The sequence below is a fragment of the Diadema antillarum genome, unplaced genomic scaffold (assembly GCF_040938485.1).
Source record: "Diadema antillarum isolate AM-2024a unplaced genomic scaffold, OU_Dant_1.0 seq00000304_RagTag, whole genome shotgun sequence".
In the NCBI taxonomy this organism is placed as follows: Eukaryota; Metazoa; Echinodermata; class Echinoidea; order Diadematoida; family Diadematidae; genus Diadema; species Diadema antillarum.
The window spans coordinates 304,112-331,013 of record NW_027271327.1 but is presented as its reverse complement, the minus strand read 5'-3'; the positions used below and the strand labels follow the sequence as shown (position 1 = coordinate 331,013).

Sequence of the window (26,902 nt, the reverse complement as noted above, 5' to 3'; positions counted from 1 at the left end):
AGAAAATCATACGATATCATATAAAAAAAACATGGAATATATGGCAGTTCTTGTGGAGACCCCCTCCATTTTCAAATTGTATGGCCAATTTAAAGTCTCATGTTGCATTGCTGGACAAGGCACAATATTTCTAAAGATTACAATAAGAATATCACCTACTTCTTTCCGTCATATGAGACGATAGGCCTTTCATATCCCAAGTAATGATAATTATTCCCATTCGGATCATCGACGAAACAAGATTGATTCCCTTTAGATTTATCTTTGAAAATTTGTACACAAATTCTTGGTAATCTCTGCCATCTCCATTAAGTTTTATGTAATTTAGCTCTAGGTAAGATTTTTGATTGTTCATAAGAAAAAAAAATTAAAAGAAGTGTTTGTTTGTATAGGTATGTAATATGTGTACCTGTATCACTATGTATGTATGTATGCATGTTTGTATTTAATGTACGCATTTTTTCATGTGTATTATAACTATGTAGTGTATAATTCTTAATGGTTAGTCTTGAAGTACAGTGCACTCCTGTTACAACGAACATGGTTATAACGAAATCTTCGTTGCAACGAAGAAAAATTAATGTCCCAAAATTGTCATCTATCTTTATGTACATTTCTATTTAGCTGTATTGTGGAGAACGAAATTTCAATAAAATGTCGGTCCTGAGAACTTCGTTATAACGGGAGTGCACTGTGTAGGGGCATATTTTATGATTCACAGCCATGTTTTTAGGCGATGCCCGGCGAATCTTATATTTATTACCTCGTTCTTCTCAATGATTATATTGTCAGCGCTGACAATGTATCCTATCGAGCAAGAGTTGAAGACTTCGAGCATTCTGTGTAGATCGGTTGTTATTGTGGATACGTCACTGGCGTCCAGTGTCAGCTTCTTCGCTTTGACCAGCCTGATTGCCTCCGACAGGAATAGTCGTATGGGGGCGTCCTGCTTTGTTTTCCGAGGACTGGCGGAATCTTGGGGGACAAAAAAAGAAGAAGAAATAAAGATATGGTAGGCATCATGTTTTTAAGTAATTTTAGAGAGGATTTTTTATAACGAATAAAGGCTTTTGGAGCATAATACATACAAGGTAAACGAAAAATTAAAAGGTTGACTGATGTTTGATTTAGCACCCGAAAATATTAATGCGCAAAACCAGGATTTTAACATGAAATAAAACATTTGTTTTCCAACATGATAAGAAAAGAAAATGACGGAAACAGATGATCTTAATTCCTCTCACACCATGCATATAATTATCTGTATACATCACTTCACACACTTCAGCTCTTTAATGTAGAATTTTTATTGTAATTACAATCAAATCTAAGTGGTCGGTAAGTTTTCAGTGATTAGTTTTAGGCTCTGGGTGTATCATTTGCCGTTGTTGTTTTTTCCCTTCTTTCTTTTCAGCTTTATTGCCGAACCATTTGGCATAATCGTTACTTAATGCATTGTTTTTCTATCCAGTTTTCCTGTAGTAACCCCTATCTCCTAGGTTCCCACAATTTTGTCTTCTCTTTTTTTTTCAGCAGATCTAGCTTGTCTCGTGAGAAGCGCAGATTCGCCATGTAGCCACGACGCACAATGTGTCGTAGCAGTCCCGCAACAGCAGGACCTGATACAAGTAACTTACTTTGTTTCTCAACCCGCGCGCCGTTGAGTGACATGTCCCTCCTCAGCAGTGACACGTCCGTCGAATTGTGGTTCCCGTTCCCGCTCGATATCGTCGACATGAACGTGCCCCTGAACGACTTCACCTTCGCTCTCACGTCGATGGCGGAGATGGTGTACAGGTAAGGGTTGATGGACGAGTTGATCGGGAGGATGAAGACGGCGGTCCAGGCGTAGACGCTCGGCGGGATGACGGCCGCGTTGGTAAGAGCCAGGAAAGCCATGACCACAATGGGCAACCAGCAGCACATGTCTGTCGCCACGATTACAACCGTTCGCATCGCCAGCTTCATCTAAATGGACAAAATGATGATGATGATGACAATTTCGATAACGATGATGGTAATCATCAAGATTAGGATCGTCACCTTCTTCTTACCGAACAACAATGATGATGATATTAGTTGTAGTCAGATATCAACCTATACTGTTGCAAACTTTGATGAAAGATAAATCACCCATCATTTTCCGAGCAAGAGGACCTGACTCAAACCATTTTTAGTGCATGCAGTACAATCAGTTTACAAGTTTCCGTTTCACAATTCTTGAAATGCGTCATCTTTAACACACTCCAGATGACTCGGGGATCACTTTCCTGAATTTGTAAAGACTTATCGTCGTTTCAAATGTTTCGACTGTACTCATTTATAGACTGTGAAGTGGCTCAATCTGCCTTGTAGTTAAACGTCCAGGGGTGTTTCATAAGTTGTTCGTAAACTTACGAACGACTTGTGAACGACCGGTAATCAGTTCTTGTGCTGAATTATTGAATTTCTGATAGGTACAGCACATCAGAACTGATCACCAACCGTTCTTTAGTCGTTCGTAACTTTACGACCAGCTTTATGAAACAGGGTCCTGGGTTCGAATCCCACAGAGTCTACCTGTGTGAAGATGTGTGTATTCATTCAGATAGTCGTCCCCTCTAGCTAGAAGCCATACACCTTGCCACTCCCGATGGGACCTGAAAATATAGGTCCCTTTAGTAAAAAAAGTCGCACCCCACTGTACTTGCCTAGCCAGAAAGATAAAAACCCACCATCGGTCCCATTAAAGCAGGTGAATGCTACCAACCCCATGTGTTTCGTCCCAGGTGCACGCAACTACTGGTATCAACCCTCGGCATGTTGCAATGCGAATGACCTGAACACTTCTTGCTTGCCTTTTGCGGAATATTGTTATTTCGGCCTTTGCAATAGACCTCTTAAGAAAGCCACAATTTCTGGATTATTACCTCGACTGACATTTTTCTGCTGTTTCTGATGGCCATGGTGGATCGTTTAGCAGTGCTGTAGATAGCAGCGTAGCAGACGATGATAGTCAAAAGTGCTACAAAATTTAGTCCAACGAAAAGACCGGTTGCGTACTCCCAACCAGGAGGCCTAGTGTTCGTCAAGGGCAGAGCGAGACACACCCCGGACCGGCCGTAGAATTCGTCGCGGAAGTAGGAACTTGGCAGCGCGGGAATGGCGCTGAGAATCAGAGCCACTAGCCAAACCACTCCGGCAACATAGCGCACGGACTTCCGCCCGAGGTGGTACTCCGAAAATGGGAAAGTAACGCAGAGAAAGCGATCCACGCTGATGACAGTCAGTATCAGCACCGATGCCTCACTGGAGAGATTGGCCAGAATTCCAGCAAGTTTGCACATTCCACCAGATCTCCAGGCCTCGGCGTGGTAGACGTACACATCTCTGTAATGCGCGTCCGCACTAGCTATGACGATCATGTACATCCCCATCAGGCAATCGGACAGGGCCAAGTTGAAGATGAGGAAAGACTGGACCCGGAATTTCTCGCGCGACTTCAGTCGCCAACCGATGACAAACGCGTTGCCGATGAGCGCGCTAAAGCCAAGGATCCACATGAAAGCGCGCAAGACATCTGACCGCATCAAGTCTTTGCATGACGAGAATTCATCCTCGGGCGGACTGCAGTCTTCTATGTCAGGAACGATGCAGCAGAACAGGAACAACTCCGAGGACCTAATGACGTCACAAGGAAATGAATGACGTAAATTCATTGAGGAAACTGTTGGAATACACACACGTGGATATTCAGGAAAAGTGAAGAGTACTTTAAGAAATTTCTAATAAAATCGAATCCCTGTTAAATTCCAAACAATTTTGTGTCATCTCGGTAATGGGAATATCATGAGAGGCAACTTTTGATACCTTTAAGACTTAAATATTTTGATGTTTTATTTCCATTTCCAGAATCAATATTTTCAGTCCATGTCAAATTCCGCAGAGTGTCAAAGCTTTGTGATTTGGTGCTGATATCCAATGTGTAGTCACTGGTCACACAGAAACCGTTCTGAATGGAGATTTACAACGCATGTAATCATGTCACAGATGTTATATAAAATTATTATATGTCTAAAGAAAATTGTAGGAAATAGCAATGATGTGTATAGTACTATAAATATTATAATGTTTGATGACATTGCTGAAACAAGGAATTGTAACATGATGCCGTACAGAGAATGAATAGATCAAATCAAATAAAAACACGCCATGCCGTAGAAACCCTTGCAGCAATTCATATGTAAACTGTTACCATGGTTACAGAATACAACATATATCTTCGCCACTCATTTCCAATCATATGTGGCCTCGTGCCCCACGAAAATCAAAGTGAGCCCTCTTTTTTTTTCTCTCTCTCGATACTTACAGAGTCTGCAAACTGGTCAGGTCTTCAAAAATGTCAAGATCAAAGTTGAGGACGTCATTACCATCCAAGATCCTAGAGAAAAAAAAAAGGAAGTTCGTCAAAAGAGTGTGAAGAGAACAACAAAAGTATACAACTGTCATTGTGCGCAAATGTCCAAACAAAATCACAAACACATACACACAGATACATACATTTCTCTATTTCTCTCTCTCTCTCTCTTTATATATATATATATATATATATATATATATATATATATACATGCATATTATATATATGCTGCTATTGATGCGTTCGGAATGGTTTTACCTTTCAATGTGATTATTTCAGAACATATGAGAATTTTTACTGTAAGTGCCAGTGTGGTTTTTTTTTTTTCAAATTTTCTTGAACATACTCTCAACTGTCATAGACAGTTGATAGAGAGGAATATTTTCCCACTTCTCTAGGGCATAAACAAACTTTCTCGTCACATTTTGTACCTACCTTCATATTCAACGATGTATATTATGAAATGTGAAATAATTTTGTGTGTTTTATAACGATGTCACTGAAAATATAGTGGATTGACATCATCTAGATCACAGAAAAGTTTCCTTTCAAACAATACTTACAGAGTGTGGGTTTTAACGAGTCCCTCAAAGGCTCCAGACTCAATATTTCGTATGTCGTTCCCCGTGAGATTCCTACATGCAGAAAACCGTGTGAAATCGATGAAAACAACAACAGCAAAAGGTACAAATGAAGGGTGATACTCGTATTAAATAGCATAAAGTTATGATTTATGTGTGTGTGCGTGTGTCTTTGTGTGTTTGTGTAAATTATTTAGCACTCATTGTATTGGCACCGGGAAATTCACTGCATTCGTCAGAGTGTACCATACAACCATAACTGAAGAATCACAACTTTAATGGTTTTCTGACGTCCATTCGCGTTCACGTTGACTTCTTTTGATGTAAAAAGATAATGTTATTCATAGTTTAGTTAGCTGAAATAACCATCATAATGCCTATTGTTATGTCCCCTTCATACACTTCACACACGGTATTATTACAAATGGCGCGTGCTATGTCATGCAATATTCTATAGACTACATGCACCCGAAATGCATAAATTTCGTCCTCATACAATTCTATCGCACCTCAGCCTTTAGCCTTAATGAAGTACACCTTTGGTTGTATGAATATGTCGTGCCAATATTCTGGTACAGTGCATTCGAAATTATACACCATTCAGACGTTACGAAAATCTCATTGAAATATATTCAATGTGATACAATGGAAGGCATTTACATTGTCTTTGGTCTTACAAAAGTTCCACAGATTGTAGTCCAACAAATGCCCCTGCTTTTAACGCGGATAAGCGAAGATACTGCAGATTCCTAGAGGTGGAAAGACATCGAATGGAAACCAAATGAACTATCAATAAAATCCGGCGAGTACTAATATGTGACGAACTGTTTTAAGCATTGCCTATAGAAATATTTAAGATATCATGCTCTAATCAGCAACGAACATCGTCATGAAATATTGTTACAGACAACTCAGACTGATGTACTTGTTAAAGTGATGTATGTCTAACATTGTATATGTTGTGTATACAAGGAAAACTAGTAAAAAGAGATGCGGTTTTGTTATTAGGCCAATACGCTCCAAATTCTTGCAGCACAAATTCAAGCAAAAATTTTTCTTAATCTGAATTATCAGTAACAATATTAGTTTGTTAAATCACCGAGAGGGTACGGTTTCAGTTCTCACGTAGAGTGAGTCAACATTTTGATGCTTGAATATTCTAGAAACGTCTTGAAGATTTACAGTGATACTTGAAAGTCCCTTTAATAGCATTCCCCATTCGAGTATTTCTATTTTATATTTTATGACAGTAAACACACACACATACGATATGATATAATGTATTATGTAATTACATTATACTATATCATATTTTATTTCATCATATATGATTATCATATCGTATCATACAATATCATTCATTGTCATATCATGTAATATAACATAATGATATCATGTTATATCCTTTCATAGTACATATATTATTTTCAGGGGGTTTTCTTTTCGGGTATGTGCGGGGAAACGTACATTTGCGGTAGGCTGCTGAGTGACACGAATGCTTGTGGCTCGATGGTCACCAAAGGATTCGAAGACAGGTCTCTGTAATAAAAAAAAGAAAAAAAAATCATATGAGGTTTCAACTGTGTTTCATCTGAGTTTGAATCAACTTTGTGGAGTTGAACAGAAAATACATCATTGACAAGGTATTCTCCCACCAATATTCTTTCATGATATCTAGGGGATCTCTCCGTCTAGTGATGTTGTCACCGACGGAGTACAAAGAGACAACGTGGAGCAGATATCCTTAAGAAGTGCCACAGATTCTAAGTCAACGGGCTGCTCTTGAGCATATTACAGAAAGAATGGGTGTTCAGATCTCTCTTTGTGACCTCACTTTGATTCTTATCAATGCGATGTTATCCAACGATAAAACCCGACCTTAGTTGTTCAGGTAATTGCTATGACCGAATAAGAGACAACTTATTTCGAGCAGGTCGTGTGGGCTTATACAAAAGTCATCGTCAATAAGTATTATTTTCATGATCATACACATGAACTTTGTATGTTTTTTTATTCAAACGTATTAGTAGAAATGAAATAATAAAGTATTTCTTCTTGTGTGTGTTTTTTTCTCTGAGCTTGCTGACAAATAAGAGAGATGGTTTCCTCGCTCCCCCTTAGTGGGAAAATACAAGTAGACGTTATGTATGAATATGCACTTCACATAACTATTTAATGACTAAACCTTCCAAATGTTTTATCACCAATATTCCGTGAAGTGTAGGATATTCGCCGATTTGTAATCAGATATTGGCTGTATACATGTTTATGTTCTCCGTGACGCAGTGGCAGCGATCTGCATTATCTGCTTTATGACAATCGTCGTAAACGTTGACGTGTCCCCTGTGAAACTCAGTCCAGGATACCATTCCCATGACCTGTCGAGGGGTACAATGTAATGAGCGATATTAAACGATATGGTGAAAGTACTTACAACGAAGTAAGACGACTCAGTCCACTGAATGTATCGCGATGAAGAACGGATATTTCATTTCTCGAGAGGTCCCTACGGAATCAAAGAGAGAACAACCGTACTAAGATCATTCATGTCTACATAATTGTTTCATGCAACCTATTACTAATGATATCGCTTGTCATGAAACTTTCACTAGAAATACAAATTAGAACTATCCGAGCTGTTCATCACTGATATCAAATCTCCTAAGACCCAAGTTCAGAGCGCAAACATGATTGCAGAACAAATAAGTCAAGAAAGTGCCTCATATGGCTCTAATATATTAGTATTCTATGCATATCTTTGTCACAAGTGTTGTTCCTGGCAACTAGAAAGCTTGCCCGAAGCTTGCTCCGACAAGGCACCAACGAATGAATAATCATTGCAAAGTGGATTCTAATTCTCGTGTATGATTGTGCATATTATTATACAAGTGCTTGGATAGACTGCTACTAGGTCCAAGAAGAAAAAGTCATTCATACATTTCAAATTATTGATAAAAGGGTTAAGTATTCCATTGAAACAGCGATACAGAAGAGAACCGCTGGCAATTTGGTGTTTTGGTGCTTAAAATCCAGGCATGTTATCGAGCAATATTGTACATCATGACTTACAGGGTCATTAGGTTGAGAGAATGAGCGAATGTCCCCGGCATCACGAGTTCAATCCCGTCTCCCGACAGGTGTCTGTATATTGGGGGATAATTGAAACAAAGTACTAGTAGACGATGAATATACAAACATCTCTCTTCAAAATTTGATACTGATACGTAATTACTATTCATAAATTTCCTTACACATACGTAATTGACGTGCAGACCAGAAGGGTTAGTCCTTGAAGAGCAGTAATGACGTCAACTCAATCTGTAAATATCACCTTAAGACAGTGAAGTATAGAATTCTGGTATTTGTAACAATCTCTGACATATAAATGCTTGCTACGATCCGAGTTAGCATTTTCGGATTCATGAGAGTGCCAATACAAGTGCAATAATTCAATAATGGCTAATACCATAAAACCCTCGCTGGTAATTTACAGTAAGATTGCTTTACGAAAGTCATAATCATTCTGCTTACAGCGAAAGGAGAAGTTTGTAGTTTGACATATTCAGGTATACAGCGTCCTCTATCGTCGTCTGATTTGAAGTCGGTGCTGAGTCGCGTCTTTTGCGCCGACTGCCGCGGGCAACGTTGTTGATGACTCTGGAATAAAATGAGAGAAATCTCACAAAAATAAAAAATAAACGTTGGAAGGAACATAAGTTCTCATTTTGACGCTAGGATTATTTACAAAAAAAATATGTAGGGCCTACATGCCACGGAAAAGTAGCCACGCAATAAAATTTTGAGCTGTATTTGATTAGTCTTACCTATGGCGGCGTGGGAGGGCCCAACCGCAGATATGCCCGACTCTAATCGGTCGAAAGCTTTGTTACTGTCTTCATAAGATAACCAAGTCTGAAGACAGCTCACAAAGTGTAGGGCATGCAAATAATGAAGAATCGTCGGCTTCTAGTTTGGTGATTACACCGATTCTGCGTTCTACTTTTCTGCTTTTACGTGGATCAATAAACTGTCATACTATAACATGAGATCACGTGGCAGGCATGCAACCTTTGCTGCAGATGAAACGTTCTTAGAACTGTTTTTACCGGTTGACATATGCATTACTGTTCATCAGCTGAGAATGAAATAAGTTGCGGACATTTATCTACTTACATCTGACGAGAGTTGGGCGAAATTTCCGCCGCAAGCTCTGGGGTCCATGCTCCAACCGACGAGCATTCAAAATTGAACCCGTCGCAAGTACAGCCAGACGGGCACGACACGTCTTAGTATTCGGGAGAAACGGTAAAATCTTTACTTTACGACAAGAATTTAAATTGAAGAAGGGTCGCTCGATTCAATAAATTGCATTTGGAAATCAGATAGATTAATTTGCGAGCACGGGCTTTAATGATTTACCACAAGACGAGGTACTTAAATTAAAAGACAACAAATATTGAAGACCAGTTGAAAATGCCTCCGTGAACGGTTTACTGATTCTTTTTTAGTTCAATTGTGCTTAATTTCTACCCAATAACAATAGTCAGTACAAATGCAAAGTATGCATTTCAATCAATCATACTGTTTTCCTTTAACAAAAGAGTAACTGCTGTCAGTATTAGTAATCAACTATGGCAGGTAGGAGGTTATCGTAAAGTTCCACCAAATTGACAGTCAGAAATGGAAAACGGAGACGCTCTAGATCCCTCACCACAGAACATTTCATCGTCTCCATCCGGGCAGTCGGCTATTCCATCGCACAGTTGAGAACGCGTGACGCAGTACCTCGCCAAGTGGCACTTGAGAAAACCCGGACATGAGAACGACTCTACGGATAAACATAAAATAAGCCGTTATGATGTGATATATTCTCAGAAATGAAATAATAGAAATATTGGCTGTCACTATTCTGTAACTCAACTTGTGTATGAATAAAAAAAAGAATCATTATAGATGTACATACATACATACATACATACACACGTTATAATAGCTAAAGTTTATTCATTTCTAGGAAGTTAAGTCCAGACATGATCGTATATACCCGTACTGAAAGCGTTGCTAGCGATTGTAGAATCCAATGTTCAAATTCATGAAATTCCACCGTCGAGATATTTTCATGGCAACTGATTGACAAATTGCCCTACATCGACGTAACTTACGATGTTGTGTTTTCATCATCCAGATACACAAAAGAACGCGGTCTTTCACACGTCTGACTTGGACTTTAACATCTTCTCCCACCCATAGGGGAAAGGGATGAGAGGGAGAGCGAAACAAAAAGAGTTGCACCAACAAATCAGGTGACAACTTACCGCACGATGATTCGTCCTCCCCTCCGGGACAATCGACGATCCCGTCACATCTCCGACGCAGCGGCAAGCAGTAGGACTCGGGGCACTTGAACGTGTTCCCCACGCAGTCAAAGTCAGCTATACACAATGAGAACATACGAGTTCAAAGAGAAAACATTTCCGCATCCTTAATTCGACAACAATGAGCATAGAGGATCGAAATCTAGCACACTCGACGGGCGTATTGTGTTGTCGTGGAGTTGGGTAAACTGCCAAATCTTGTGGTGCTGTTTCAGGAGCATACATTTAGATGAAAAAAAAAAGAATTGAAAAATGAATGAGCACTTTATGAAAAGGGTATAGAGAGAGCTTCCATGATAGTTATTAGCTAATAAATTTAATAGATAGGCACAGAGATAGATTGACAGGTAAATAATTATGTATTCATTGATCGATTGATTACGGGATGGAAATGCTGACAGTTTATGATATTAATATGTTTGTATGTATGTATGTATGTTATGTATGTATGTGTGTAGGCATGTATGTATGTATTAATGTATGTATGCATGTTTGTAATATGTATCATAAAGTATTATGATATGGTTCTCGAGAGAAAACATGAATGAAAAAGCGTGACAGCAAATACACTGGATTATGTTTGTGTTTCCTTTCGTCTTTATATGGTAGAATATCCACCACAATATGGCTTCCTTATCATACTGTGTCATCAACATCAAATATCTATAAATAACCAGTTGAAGAGAAATAAAGATTTCAATTACCACAGTCTCTCAAGTGTGTGACGTCACGGCAGCCCTGCTGAATCCCGTACGCGTCAAAGTCGTATAAACAGCGCCACCTCGTGTCGACTCTGTCACTGTTCAGGCATTCCAGACCTCTCGTAGTTTCATCTTCATTTCCGTCATCTTAGAAACCGAAATATGACCACAATGATGAAATTATGCAACAAATTTCCATACAATTTCGTTCATAAATGGATGGATGAATTTAATGTTCATAATAAATAGCGTGCATTTATGCATGACTTGTTTTTCTTTGTGTATGTCAGCCTGGGGGCACTCATGTAGCGTTTTTGTCTGATAGAGCATATGTTTCTTTTATGTTTCTTTTTCTGTTACAAACTGTTATAAGTTATCGAAATCCTTGCATCTTATTAGCTGAGAGCATATTTGTCCAAAAAATTTGTCGGACAAAAGATTCATGAAATCTCCTCGATTAAAAAGTTATAATCCTTTGTTGATTCATGGTCTTATGTGATTTATTGAAGTGTATCTATCCTCTACCCTCATTATCACAAATAGCCTTACTCGAAGTCGCATTCTTTGAAGAAATATCCACTCTCCAGGTGAAGAAGAACGGCTTAGGGTAAATGAAATACCACAAAATGGCTGGCAGTGCAGCCTAAGGATCTTGGTGACATATCAAACAGTCTTATGGATTCACTTTGATCCTGGATGTAGCTACAGCTATATTTGCAGCAACATGTCTTCGGGCACACATAAGTGAATTATCAAAACATGACAACGGCACCACAGTAATCAGCTGAAAAACATGACAGAATGGTGAAATACAATATTGAATAAACACTATGGTGTGAAACAGCATGATATCTATTTATCTTACGCTAGATTTCTTTGTTACCAAACAATCAGTTAATGTAGCACTGAAATGACCGCTGCTATACATTAATTCCCATAAAAACTCCTTCGCTCTTGAGTATAACCATAGTCTATCAATGCTGCTGAACAAGATGATGACGTGTAACCATCAAAGCACATGGTGTCTTACCACACATTAACTCGTCCTCCATAGTGAGCCCCTGGCAGTCTTTGAAGCCGTCACACACGGCCTTATGAGGGATGCACGTCCCGTCGTAACACTGGAAGAAACCTTCCGAACAGAATTCTGCGATGTCAATCAAAAGGAGAGGATTAATGATGATGATGACGATGATGATGGTGATAGTGATGATAGTGATGATGATAATGATGATGATGGTGATTATGGTAATGAAGATGATGATGGTGAAAGTTTGTTGGGTTTTTTTCATTCAAGTTCCATATTCCATATTTCATATTCAGGTTTCATATTCCATTTGATTTCGGAGTAAAATATATATAACACAACAGTCAATTTTAGACCTAATTTCACAAATGTATAAGGACATGTAATATAATGATGTGTAAATATGAGGAAACTACTAAAAAGCAATGCTTGTAGGATGTAGGTTCCAAAGAAATGATATAAGCGTTTAGTACAACATGCTAATTACTAAAGATGACGAAACACAAGCGAAAATCAGTATGTCGAGATTATAAAATCTACGAAATGTGCAAAATAGTTTATAATGTTCAAGGTAAAAACTCAGGGATTCAATGCTCCATAAAATTGCAATATTGGTCAAACAAATATGGTCAAATGTAGTCACCCGAGCGAGGCATCATTGCGAATAAGGACAGATATATCAAATGATCACGGCAAGTAACTAAGCATAGGATTTTAAAAGATTAGCTTTTAGATTTTGCTTAAAGGAACTTGTTTAGAGAACTTGATTGCAGCCGAACAGAATCTAACTCATTCCAGAAAGAAGGGCCGGTAGAAGTAATCGTCATGGTCTTAAGGGCTAAAACTGTACGAACGGGGGAAAAGTGATATGATCTACTGTGTCTTGTCGGGTAATTATGGATTTCATTGTTTTTTAACAAACATTGAGGAAAATAAACAAGGAAGATCGCCAATGCTCAACTTATACATAAAAATTCCAACGTGATACAAATACAAATCAGAAACTTTTAGTAATTTCCTGGAAACAAACAATTCATTTGTATGATCAAAAAAATTGCACGATTTATAATCCGCAAAGCCTTTTTCTGAATTAAAAATAACGAATCGATTTTAGTCTTGGAGCAATTCCCCCAGGCCAATATTCTGTAATTTAAGTAAGGTAATAATAGAGTTGAATAGAGAGAATGCAATATTGGCTTGGGGAAGAGGTACTTCAATTTGTGAATAACTCCGACGTTTTTACACAACAACTTACATAAATAATCAACATGAACCTTCCAAGAAAGATTATTATCAATATAAATACCTAAAAATTTTGTTGAATCTATTTGATTTAACTGCAAACCATTAACTAATACTGAACCTGGAAGAAACTTTATTGTATTACTAAAAACCATGTAATAAGTCTTGTTTATATTGAGCGATATAGTGATGATGATGATGATGATGATGGTGATGATGGTGATGATGGTGATGATGGTGATGATGGTGATGATGATGATGGCGATGATAATGACTTTTTTGTTGTTGGTTGTTAGTCAGGTGAAACCCGGATGTGATGGCGCCAGAAGTCTGAAGTCCCCCCCCCCCCAACTTTTGAAAACGTGGCGCCATCCATGATGATGATGATAGTGATAATGATGATGGTTATGATGACGACACTAATGATAATGACGATGATGGTGGTGGTGGTGGTGGTGATGATGATGATGCCAATATAACAATCAATCATATCGGACAAAAATTTGCATCAATACTGTGAATTCTTTCCATATGTCTCTCGTGTTTGTACCTGGTATTAATATAAATAGTTACAATAATAATCCATGATAATGTAAATGAAAAGAAGGGCAAGAAGAAGAATTAACACACACAGTGATAATGATTCAAACAAGAGAATTAGGGAAAGACGAACAAAGCAAAATCTTAATACGCATGGCGGTCATTGTGCTTTCTAACACCAAGTCTCTGGTTAATATATATAATTTGTAAATAATCTTTGTTCACTATCATCGCCTAATACGCATTACCCCTCCTGTCTGATTTATTGCCATAGTCGCCATGCACCGATGCTGCCGTCTTTCTCACTATCTTTTAAAAGGCACCGTTGATATTATTTTCTTATACAGATTATCATGGCATGCAAACGAGACTCACGACATCGATCTTCGTCACTGCCGTCCACGCAGTCCTGGACGATGTCGCACTGCTTCTCGATGGGGATGCACTGCCCGTTGGCGCACTCGAATTCGTCTTCCTCGCACGACGGATAGCCTATATGAACAAAAACAGATAGTCTCACATGCGACAAAATGTGATGGATGGAGTAGGAAAACGCGAAGAGCAATACGCGATATTTGAATGTAACACCGTCATGATAGCATGTTTATGCAAAGATTACTATACAACGCTCATTACACAGGAACGGCGCAGTGTTTTCAAAAGTGTGGGGGCCCACTTCCGGGTTTCATGAGCCAACAAAGTGATGACACCTTATTTATTCCTTTGTATGGTGCACAAAAAGTGTGGGGGCCCGAGCACCCACGGCCCCCACGGCTGCGTCGGCCCTGCTACATGTGAGGAGTTCAGCTCTTAATCTTGTATCATTGCCTTCTTTATAATCACTTAATTTGATTCAGAGCAAGAACATATTTATAAAGATACGAATTCTATGACACATCATAGCTCCCTTTAAAGAGAGCTAAACGCCGAATTGTCTAAGTATCTTTTTTTTTTTCGTTTGATATTTGGTTAATTCTTATTCGACATGTTATGTTTCATCCAGGATAACAACAAATTTCCATGCCTCCTTTCGTCTTTCTCCAACTTTTAACGTCCTTCTCTTTCTTCCAGATCAGAATGCTCAGTTGCATTTTTCGTGGTTATCGCCAGGCACTAAATAATGTGATAAATTATTCAAGTTAATTAATGAGTTATAATTAATGTTATATAGTTAATGAGTTATATAAGCCATGATAAATTCAATCTATACTTAAAAAAGAATACAAAGAAAATGAAACGATCGAGACGCCTGTTAAGCTTTGAAAATAAGGCATTGCCATAATAACTGAAAAGGCTCTATAATATGAAAGCAACTTTACATTTCGGACTATCTTTGGGTGAAAAAAAAGAGAAAAAAAGGGTCCACATATAGATTAAGAGCTGATGCTTTTACACCGGACAAACAGTGATGGCAACATGCATTGACGGAACAACGTTGCTTTTCAGTGTTTCCTATCAATCATCCCTGCACTAAGAACTCTCAAGAGAAATTCACTTTCCATAAAAACGAGATCTATCCGTCTAATCAGTCAGCTGGTAACAAAGCGCGTGATGATTTTCTCACTACAACGATCAAGTAATCATCACCCGGCATAGAATGCCTAATTACCCCCCTAATTGACATACTAGCACCTGGACTGCTTTTGGTCTTTTCAGCGCGCACAACCATGGCCATTGAAAACGCTCTTAATCCGCCATTTTGAAAACGCGATTCTCCTACCAAAGCTTGAATGAATAGCCCTCACCATTTCTTTGTCTTATTTTGATTGACTGACCCTTGACACGACTGACACCTCTGCAACGGACAGTTTCCCTTTGGTACTGAAAAGCAGCAATTACGTCGTGTTATGATGAAATTGCCTTGATTATGGCTTGTCCAGCGATTAGGTATAGCCATTGAACTTATCATGCCATTGTCTAAATGTTAAAAGATGGAAGTCCATGGCACTATCATTCTCTTTTTAAGCTGTCAACAGCAATGATAGGTAAGAATATCTCTGTATATATGCTGGGGCATCCACACAGATTATAAGTGCAATAAGATGCTGTATTGGAGAAGTGTGTGACGAATATTGAGCGATTTGGTCATTCGTTCGTGACAGCATGAATGAAAACATCATCTTAAAATGATGGTAGTGAAACAATATATTTCTGAGAAATTGGATTCTGTCGTCAAACCTGATATATACACAACACATCGCATTAACTAAAATATCTTATCTGAAATCATAAAAGCCAATACCTGTCCTACTTGCATTTGTATTGCACTTATATCTAGCTGTTTTCATTCTGCAGGAGAGTTTGTTGGTTTTTTTTTAATAATATTCTTTATTTGAATTTAATTTTGCCGTTATTGCGATGTTGTTTTTCTTGTTGGGGAGGGGCAGTTGGGGTGACATAAAACGGTATCATCATGGTCATAAAACCAAATTCACTGCCATGGGTTTTGCATCTTCTTCATCCTTCTGCAAATATATCAACATTAGTTCCTCCCTGTTATTGATTTATATATTTGTGACTAGGTCCGTCTCCACGATATTGTTTAATCGGTAGAAACCGTATTATGTATTTCATTGAAATATTATTTGTTGATTGCATTAGTTAGTGAAAGAAAAATATGCACAAATTAATTTGAAACAAAATGAAAAATAGTATTCTTCTTCCTCCTTTTTTTCTTTCTATTCTTCTGTCTTCTTCTTTGTCTTCATCTTTTCTGCTTTTTTTCCTTTTGTTTTTGTTTTCTCTTCGTCTTGTTTCACTTCTCCAGCATTTTCAGGTACATGGCACGATGTATACCACGTGAACATAATTATCGTTCGAGGGGTATCACATTTGCTCCTGCGAATAACTGCTCCGGTCTGATTTTCTCAAAGAAGTCAGAGTTAGGTTTAGTTTGCTGTGAAGTTTTGGATTAGGACTAGAGTCGTGTTCGTGAGCAGAATTTATATTTTCGACTCAGCGTGGAGATACTTGATTGGGGCAAGTGTCACAGGAGCAAATGTCATGATACCCGTTCGCGGACTATTTGTTGTCGTTAACACATTTGTTCCTACGACAATTTCTCCCTTCATATTTTGTACATGGACTTAGGGTTAGGAGTAGGTTTGTGATAGGGTTTTAGTATTGTCGATGTGAGGATTAGAATTAGGGTTAGGGTAATGCTTGTGGGTATTTATGTTTTGCTTGTCGCAGGAAAAAATGACATGGAACCCGTCACGTGTGTGAGCCACAGGGGCTCGGTATCTTCCGCCAGTTGTTCAGGAGGTGTAAACTTGACGATTGGGATCTACTCACTGCAGTCCGCCTCGTCCGAGCCGTCGGGGCAGTGCTGGATGAAATCACAGTAGAAGGAGACTGAGATACATTCGCCCGTCTCACACGTAAAACTTGACGGGGAACAGCTCCTTGTTTCTGATTCCATCGTGCCACTGAGAGAATCTAGTTGAAAAAAAATATATATACGTAGATTTATGAATACCGGTATTAGGAACAACGTAGTAGGGATACAGAATGATTTTATGGATTGAAATTGGTACACTGTATTACCTAAATGATAGATCGCCCCCCCCCCCCATACACAACCACAAGCGCACACACTTTTTGCTCATTAAAAAAAATGTACACAAGACCAGAAAGCATTAATTTGTAATTGACAAGTGTATTGTACAAGGTGTCAATACAATAATAGTGGAGGTGGTGGTGGTGGTGATGGTAGTAGTAGTAGTAGTAGTAGTAGTAGTAGTAGTGGTAGTAGTAGTAGTAGTAGTAGTATCAGCAGCAGTAGTAGTAGTAGTGGTAGTAGTAGTAGTAGTAGCAGTAGTGGTAGTAGTAGTAGTAGTAGTAGCAGCAGCAGCAGTAGTAGTAGTAGAAGTATAGTAGTAGTAGGCCTTCTATATCACAGTGATGGCACATGGTGGTTATGAACTAATGGGAAGTAAGAGAAGAGAGTAGAAAATAATAACCCTCCGTATTTTAAACTTTGAATGAAATCCAACACATCGACAATGCGAATCCTCATCCAGTTTCTTTCTTTTATTTTTTCCCTCATAATTTGATATTGTCGATGAAAGGAAATTCAAATAGTGAGAAATAAACAGATATGATATATTTACTTGAGCACGATCTCTCATCGGCGCCATCGAGGCAATCGGCGTGCTCGTCACACACGTACACGGATTGAATGCACTCGCCGTTGGGGCACACAAACATATCTTCCGGACAGTAACTCATACTTTCTGTTTGATGCGTGATAAAGAGGTGAAAAGCGCAAAGCACGATGGAAGAATTAATGAAGAAAATCTTAAATCTATTTGTTGTCCACTTGCACATTTCTATGAATGCTGCTTATACCAGATAAACAATGATATCTACGGACAGAACATTATTATATATATAATATTCATAGTTTCGGTTTATTGATACTATGAAATGCACATGCCAAACTTGTTTGGTGAGAAATGCTATCCATACTTACGAGGAGATTTCGCGATGTCACAAACAAAAGGTCGCTTCTTTTACAGCTAAACGACTACCGAAAAATTATAAACTACTTATATTAATGATTTGTTAGCGAAGTCCTCGTTTGGGTAAATGAATGCGCCACACATCCAATAAGTTGATGTCGAATCATTGTACTTAGACATATAATACCTCGTTCAAATATTTCTCTGGGGATGTGAGGTAGCTGAATTACAGGATGTCTACATTAACAAGTACGCTGCTGATTACTTTGACACTGGTTTATTTTATGCGCATTCTCTATGTCATTGTTCACGCAAAAACAACCATTCAGCTGAAACTGAAATAATTATCAATTCAATTTAATTCAAACTTATTTTCACTTTTGCAACAGAATGTATAAAGAAAAGCGTGGAATTTGACATGCATTTCGTGGAATGATGCACAGGTAGCAAAGGATAACATGTTCATGTCTGTAGTCATTACAATATGAGGCATAATCTATGCAAACATATTTATACATTCTGCGAAAAAAAAAATGGAGGTACCCGCTCAAAAGACCATGCTTGTACTATGTGGGTACCTCACATGGAAGAGGAAAGTCTGCTGCTCTTCAAATGTCATCCTAGGTTGAACATTTCAGACATTTATTTCTCGAATGAGGCCTTTTTGGCGAAATCGTAAGATTTTTTCAATGAAGATTTAAAAGAGGGGGAAGTCTTTGATATCCGATGACGTGACAGCTTGTAGAGTGAGATCAGCACGGCAAGTCTTGTAGACAAGCCAATGAAGTGGGTCGTTTACATTGTCATGAAAACTTTGAACAATCTTTAAGCTGTTTCGTTGGATTATGCAGAAAAAGTTTTGTCACTCACGGCTAATCCGCTTGCTTTGTTTAATGAGAGAAAAAGCTGGTGTGAAAGGAAGAGACAACCACTGCACAATTAGCAATCACTTACCAGACACAACTTGGTAACACACGCTCCCATTGTACTCCGGTGAGCACGACTCGCTAACTACCTGCCAATCATCGTCGACGTATGTCATCACGTGACATGGACCGTTCCAGGCGCCGCCGCTGCTAGGAGACTGCAGAGTTTCGTTCTCCCCACTGTACACACCCTGCAGATTGATTCTGACACCGAACTCCTCATCTCCGCCGGGCCAGAGAAGGCCTACGGTAGCTCGAACGCGTCGTACGGGAAGGGTGTGGGAAGCGGGTAAGGGTGGACATGATGCAGATGGGAGTGGGGATCCAGTGTTCTCACGGAGCCAGAGGCATAGATCGCCTACACGAACACTCTGTTGTGGACACTCTAGAACCATGATTTGTATTAAAAAAAGACATCCACACTGGTTTAAAGTAAAATTACAAGAGACTAGTGCGTTGAGTATAATGCCACATTAAAGGATTGTTATTGTTGCTGTTTTTTGCATAATGACCATATGACATGACCTCTTCTCCTAATAGAAATGCTGATGTTAGCAGTAAAGGATCACTGCTTTATTGAATTTCACCACAGATCGTCTGTTTTCAAAATACTTCACAAGAAGGCCATTGTTACGCAATCATGCCTGGAAATAAATGTTAGAGCACTATCTTGCTCTTGCAGAGTTTCATCATGGTATTCTACGAAGAATTAATCTCATATCTACATCCATATAAAATAATTAAGCTTATTACAGAGTCGGGGAATTCGACGGAATCGTATTCATTTTCTAATATGCATCTGTTACTGGAGCCAAGATACTTTGGTATCGACGTACATGCCGATAAAGAAATTATTATTAGTACCTGAATCCATTTAATTAAACACCTTAGCAAAGCACAAATTAGTTTATAATGTAGTGAAAACAGTCTAACAACAACCAATAAACTCTTCTGTATGTTTTGATAAGTGATAGCTGCAGTTATACTTACATAGAATTCATAAGATTCCAAGACGAGCCCCGGATATGCGGTTAAATTATATTTTCAAACGGACTAACGCACACAGTGCGTTAACGACATTTTGATGCTCCTCGAGACCATACATCAAAAGGAAAATAAGAATCGATGTGCTCTTACAAAACAGAAGAAATGCTACTTTTCACCTTACCTTCAGTTATCAAATCACCAATGCTCAGAGTGACACGATCTGTGTAGGAAAGAGCGCGAGAAAGAAATTTTATTTGCTGAGTGAACGGTGATCGACAAATTAATGGGCAATGGAAAAGAAAAAGTTTGTGGAAATAAGGAAATGGAAATTCTCAAGCGGTAATTGATAAATGAAATCAACTGATAATCATGACTTATGCCAATGCGCTCATTTGAAATAGATTTTTGTTCCCAGATTCATGGTAAAAAGTTTTTTCCCCAATACAAAGCCTCTATCATTCATAGTTATCATAGAATCATATCTATCATTTAATAACATAAAACCATGCAAGTATACTACATTGGAATAATAATCATATTTTGTTTCTTTTTTGAACAACATAATGTTAAATACGAAAGGACCAGAAGGGCAATGTACCGCTAAAGTAGAACATAACAAGAAGCAAACTATCTATGGTGAAAGGGTACACTGTTGATAGATGTTCGCATTTATCGGCGTGATGGAAGATGGAAAGCTTTATTTTTGTTATATATAAAACCGAACTCAACAAATGTATCATGTTGCTAATAACAACAGTCTATTTAAAGAAAACACACATTTTCAGGCTTCCTGTTCTTCACGTTCTCTGTAAAATTAACTTGACAAAGCCATATGGGCGAAAATTCGTTAAAACGATTCGTCTTTCAAGGAGTTTTATTATTACAGCTGTTGTGAAACAATGTCTTCTTAGATTCTGAGCAGAAACATTTTGCTGTTATATTATTCTACATTGTTTGTCAAAAACGGTAGCAAATTTCCACCATAGATGGCTTACGATTGCATTGATTGATTTTGTTTTGCTTTGTCTTCTTTTAAGATTTATTTTTTTTATGAGAAACAATGATAATATATTTCTCAAAATCCTTAATCTCGCAGGACGTTTCAAATGTCCATTATTGAATTAATCATTAGTTTGAAATAAAGCTTTCAAATTGATTATTTCGGTTCAAAAAGCATAGCTACTATAAGAAATACACGCATGGTGGGTTCATGTTTAGTATCTAAGTGATATAAAAAACAACAACAAAACGGTTGAGAAGAACATAACATAAAAAACTTTGTCATTAATTCATATGTCAGATATCCCCAGAAAGAAAAAAGAAAACCGAACACAGTTTCAAAATGCTTTTCGTGTAGTTTAAAGATTTATTTCTTTGGAAGTGGTTTTGTTTTTATGACTAGAACTTTATTACGCAGTAAGATGGTCATACCACTGGATTAAAACGCGTATTTTTTTCTCTCTCTCTCCCTCTACCTGACAACATTTTTGTAAGTGCACCATTTGGCAATGACTTGTAAGGTGACATGAACTTTGACAAAGAATCAAATTTTATCATAATCAATTAATACACTAATAGGAATATCACTTCGTTAGATTAGTACTTCAGAAAACTGAAAGCAAAAATAAATAAAGAAAGAAAGAAAAACATTCAAAGCAGACAAAAGGATAAATAAATAAACTCATTCCTGTCTCAAACTCCACACTTTCGCTGCCTGGCTTCAGCCTCCCTCCGTCAAGATTAATTACGTCGTCTGAGGTTATACAGACGTGATGTGAAAACAACGACAACAGCCATAAAGCCACTGGACGTCACACAATTCACACTCAAGTATCCTCTTTTATTTGCAATTTGTCCATCAAATTCTCAGAACTTGACATAGTAGAACATAATAGGACGGATTTCTATTGGGATCAGCCTCTTCATATGGCGTGACTGACAAGCGTGATAAACGCTTGACTTCAATCCAAATGACTCGAAAACTTTTGTCCAAGTTTGGTCCAAGAACAGAAGGGTTTGATCCAAGCCACGCCTGTGAAAAGCGTGATCACACGTCAGTCAACTTAATGACTAGACCATGATGCTCATTGAGCGACGCTCCAACAAGTAACAATAGAGGACACTTTGAGCTCCTCCCACGTGCACACGTGACACGCGTCGATCACTCCGCGATTCTATAGGTTGCCAAGACAATGGACTTGACCCTCCGAACTGATTGACAGGTAGGGCTTCTTCTTCGATGTATAGCTCAATTAAGCAATGATCCTATTTGAAAACTTCTTGATTGGTCTTACTAGTGGGTAAGAATACTGGTGTTACTATTGTTGACTGACAATGATCGATGATTACATTCTTTTCAGGGAAACAGTGGGATCGCTGAAGGATCAGTGTTCGTGAGATTACCTTGGCTGCCTGGCTGGTCCTCGGGTATAAATAAGGACCATCAAGGTTGTTCGGATCACACGTTTTAACGTCAGCTCTCTCTGCAACATCTCTCGTAACACAACTCAAAACTCTCAAATTTCCATCATGACCTTGTTCAGCATTGATCATCTGGCTCAGAGTGACTGTACGTCCCACCGTTCCAGTCCGATACTAGCAGCTCAGGCAGAGTTCGGGAGAGTGCCCCGTCCGCAGCTGCAGGCGGCGATGCCGATGTCACCCGCAGCAGACGGCCACCCGGTCAGTCCTATTAGCCCTTCAGAGAGCAACAGTTCCGAGGCCTCTTCCAGCGATGACGGCTCGACATCGGCGAAGAAGCCACCGCATTCCTACATCGCTCTCATCGCCATGGCCATACTCAACTCGCCCGAGAAGCGGCTGCTGCTCTGCGACATCTACGAGTACATTATGAAGCGCTTTCCCTTCTTCAAGGACAACGAGCGCAGCTGGCGAAACAGCATACGCCACAACCTCTCGCTCAACGAGTGCTTCATCAAGGCAGGCCGCAGTGGAGACGGTAGAGGTCACTTTTGGGCCATCCATCCCGCAAATGTCGACGACTTCGCCCGAGGAGACTACCGACGTCGTCAGGCGCGCCGCCGAGTGCGTGCATCGGGCATCTCACCATATGCCTACCCGATTGGTATCCCTAGTCCACATCACATGGGATACATGGCAATGGCCGCCTACCCTCAACTTGTCACAGGCTCTCACTTGGCTATGCTACCGGGACTTCCCCCATACAACTTCGCCGCGACACCGCATCACAGCGAAGCGACTCTCCTTGCAGCCGCGGGCGTCACCTCCGTTCCCGTCGGCGGCCACCCGTTCATCCCGACACCAGCCATGCCTTCGAGACTGCCCACCACGGTTCCGAGCCCAGCAATCGTCCGGCCCGTGTCGTCTGTGCCACCGATCACCAGCTCTGCAGCCAGCTTCGACGTCGCCGCTCTTCGCAGCCTAGCTACCCACACAAGTTCACCTAGTCTGCATCCGGGACATGCCAAAACCACACTCAAGTCGTCCGTTTTCCCTGTGACGTCACTGTGGAACCCTGTAGGCGTTAGTCCTCCTCGAGTTTAACTCTCAGATTCCAGAGCGCCAAAAATGACTCTTACTTCTTCAAAGAACTTATTTCTTGTAGTGAAATTTCCTGAACTTCGATGGAATTGGTTTCCAGTGATGATATGCGACAATCATTTTTCAGTATGTTTCACTTTGTTGAAAAACAACACTCTGTTCTGGAAATAAATTGTATTGTTTTCCAGGAGAATTCTTTGATTTCCTAGCATTTCTTCTTTTTTTTCGCTCAATGTCTTCATTTCATTTATCGTTTATCAATGTTCAAAAATTTAAGTCGTGCGTGTGATCTCAGATGAGTGTGTATGTGTGTGTGTGTGTGTGTATGTGTGTTCGAGTGTGTTTAGCGGCTGTATGTCATTTACATCATGTCTCAATATTCGTTTTTATATTCACAGGCGCACTCATACGCACAAACAAACACACACACACACACACACACACACACACACATATATATATATATATATATATATATATATAGTATAAATTTTCATGTATCTATTTGTGTGTGTATTAGAAAGCAGAGATAAGCTGTATATACAAGCAAACTGATTGAAAAAGACTTCCCAAAATGTATGACAGAGAGTCCTGTCCTCATAATTTATTACAGCGCATCGCCCGAGTTAGTTTTTTAAATTTGAAAAGAAAACGAAAAAAGAGTAACTTCGCCAATCAAGTCTATTTGTCCTGAATTTCAGGCTCACCTTTTGCACCTTGTTTGCAGATGTATTGCCTCGCCTGCAGCGACGCGCAGGCGATGTCGTGCCAATTTGCGGACGAGAGCAGACTCTGTTGGTAGATCATCGTGCAGTCTTCCTGCTCGCCTCCGTTCGGTTGAGACATGTCCAGCGAACTGTCACGTGACAAAGTGAGATGACACGAAGATTTATAACTAAATATGTATATATATATATATATATATATATATATATATACATATATTATACATATATATATTATATATATATGCTGTTGATACTGTCCTATATTCATTTGTTCTTTTCCAGGCCCGTTACTAGGATTTAGAAAAAGTTGACCACTTCCGTGTTTGATCTGCTGGCAAGCAAAAAAAAAAAAAAACACACACACACAAACACAAACACAAACACAAACACAAACACAAACACAAAAACTCACGTGCAATCTTTTCGTTTCCAGTGCCACTTCCTGGTTTCATCGGCTGATAAGCCCCTCCCCCCCCCCCCCCAAAAAAGAGAAAATCTTCAAGCCCGCTTTCATTTTGTAACGGATGGGGGTTCCGCACCTCATTTTTTCCTGTTCTTTTTTATTTGGGGGACTGTTAGTTATGGGCCTGTTCCCCTCTTTCTCTCAATCCTCCTTGTCTTTATCTATCTGTCCATCTATTTACTATTCATATTCCACATACTAAGAATGTTGCAATAGGATTGGTCCAGAGCTGATCACGTGATGAAGCGTAGTTTTGCCCATCACATCACCTGAGAGGAAAAGTTCGTTACACTCTATGTTGATAGTCCCTTTTGTTTCGCTGATCTCCACACAGTCCACACAGTCCTAACGCAAGATGAGTACGCGCGAAATAAAAGTGCGTTGCACTCATGACCAGTTTATCATATCCTAGATCATTAAAAAGTGAGTGTCCTGTCACGCTATTAACTCTCTATCGAAGTATTTTGCAGTGTTTGCATTAGATCGATAGATCTACTGTATATTATAATTATGAAGTTTATTATGTCTTGCACCATTAAGAAGGCAATGTCCTATTACACTAACTCTCTGTCGACGAAGAAGTTGCAATATGTGTATTAGATCGATAGATATACTGTATATCATATTTCTCATATCCTAACACTTACACTGTATCGAAGAACCAATCTGCATAGCTCAGCGGACTGCCGTCCATCCAACGGAAGTGACCTTCTTTGGCCGCGTCGGTCAGACCTGAAAAACACAAATCACAACATATATAATTATTCATTTTAAACCACCCTTTACATCGATTTCATGCAGTGATTATCAACGTTATTTTGTGCGTATCCGCGTGGGATTCTTCCATTAGTTCTCCTGAGGCGACTATTCAGCACCTTGATAAATCCTTGTCATTTGATTGGTTGTTTGATATTGATCATCTGTCCAATTTTATCATCACGTAGTAATTCGTGCAATTGTGGCTCCATTTACCGAACAGTCTTGGATCCATGCGATTTGCTCCGTTGCACGCACGCCGAGAGCAATAATATTCCATTCCGTACAAAATGAAATTAATGATCCATTCAACTCGGCCCTCCCTTGTAGAATAGATCATTTCATCTTTCACCTCATGAAGTATTATGTTCGTCGCACTCATAAACATGTATTATTTGTATAACAGCTTCCCACTAAACAATATTGGAGGTGATAACACTTCCATCACTTCAAGAAGGGAAATTAGGTATAACGAATTCGAGTACAATGTTTACCTCAATCAAAGTTCTACAAGAGCTGAATGCAAGTTCGCATAAGGCCATCCTTCTTAACCCGTCGAATACTAGTCTCGATCATACTTAGACAGGTGTTTACGGGAAGTCGAGGTTTTTAAGAAATTATGTTCAATTGGATAAAGAGAGCAGATGTTAAAATAATTCATTTATTGAAAGAAACATCAGAGGAAAACCCGAAAATTAAGCACAAGAACTTGCGTAATAATATCGAAGGGTATCGACTGCAAATCAGCAGAATATGAGTGAATAATGTGTTACTTGCCGATGTACGTTTTTTCGTCGTTTCCTGTAAACCAAGATGACGTCAGCATATAGTGGATGTAGCTCATTTCTACCGAGTCCTTGATGCTCACGAGATGTGCGCCCTCTTCGTCGCATGCGAGAGAGGCATCGTTCCACCTGAGGGTTTGGTTGAGTGAAGTGAAGCGGTAGCAGTTACCTCTGAACTCTTCCCAGCCATCGGGACATGCGTACTCTGTACGGATCAAAACGCAAGAACGGACTTGATTGATGCAAAAGGTCGTAAATGACATGTGAAATAATCCAGTTCATCACAACATAATGATGTTGTGACATAAAAATCCACTGACATCTGTCTATTTTTAAATCAACATCAAACCAATAATTCTCCCAAGCATTACTGTGACAGACAGGAATCACAGGTGCGCACTATGACT

The 26,902-nt window shown here is 39.2% G+C and overlaps 1 protein-coding gene across 1 annotated transcript in view; it reads right to left on the bottom strand.

Annotated features, from left to right (window-relative positions):
• LOC139730380 (uncharacterized) overlaps positions 1 to 26,902 on the bottom strand; it is a 73,453-nt gene that overhangs the window by 219 nt on the left and 46,332 nt on the right. Inside the window, exons 25-49 of the mRNA XM_071641246.1 lie at positions 26,488 to 26,727; positions 25,609 to 25,686; positions 24,471 to 24,626; positions 23,487 to 23,737; positions 22,645 to 22,663; positions 20,423 to 20,461; positions 19,283 to 19,639; positions 17,978 to 18,100; positions 17,160 to 17,303; positions 14,241 to 14,357; positions 12,087 to 12,203; positions 11,060 to 11,203; positions 10,296 to 10,412; positions 9,692 to 9,808; positions 9,154 to 9,265; positions 8,512 to 8,637; positions 8,050 to 8,121; positions 7,415 to 7,486; positions 6,448 to 6,519; positions 5,658 to 5,729; positions 4,963 to 5,034; positions 4,349 to 4,420; positions 2,910 to 3,660; positions 1,638 to 1,968; positions 764 to 975 (exon numbers count right to left, since the gene is read on the bottom strand). Coding sequence (XP_071497347.1) covers positions 764 to 975; positions 1,638 to 1,968; positions 2,910 to 3,660; positions 4,349 to 4,420; positions 4,963 to 5,034; positions 5,658 to 5,729; positions 6,448 to 6,519; positions 7,415 to 7,486; positions 8,050 to 8,121; positions 8,512 to 8,637; positions 9,154 to 9,265; positions 9,692 to 9,808; positions 10,296 to 10,412; positions 11,060 to 11,203; positions 12,087 to 12,203; positions 14,241 to 14,357; positions 17,160 to 17,303; positions 17,978 to 18,100; positions 19,283 to 19,639; positions 20,423 to 20,461; positions 22,645 to 22,663; positions 23,487 to 23,737; positions 24,471 to 24,626; positions 25,609 to 25,686; positions 26,488 to 26,727 — 3,983 coding nt within the window. The remainder of the gene's footprint in view (positions 1 to 763; positions 976 to 1,637; positions 1,969 to 2,909; positions 3,661 to 4,348; positions 4,421 to 4,962; positions 5,035 to 5,657; positions 5,730 to 6,447; positions 6,520 to 7,414; positions 7,487 to 8,049; positions 8,122 to 8,511; positions 8,638 to 9,153; positions 9,266 to 9,691; positions 9,809 to 10,295; positions 10,413 to 11,059; positions 11,204 to 12,086; positions 12,204 to 14,240; positions 14,358 to 17,159; positions 17,304 to 17,977; positions 18,101 to 19,282; positions 19,640 to 20,422; positions 20,462 to 22,644; positions 22,664 to 23,486; positions 23,738 to 24,470; positions 24,627 to 25,608; positions 25,687 to 26,487; positions 26,728 to 26,902) is intronic.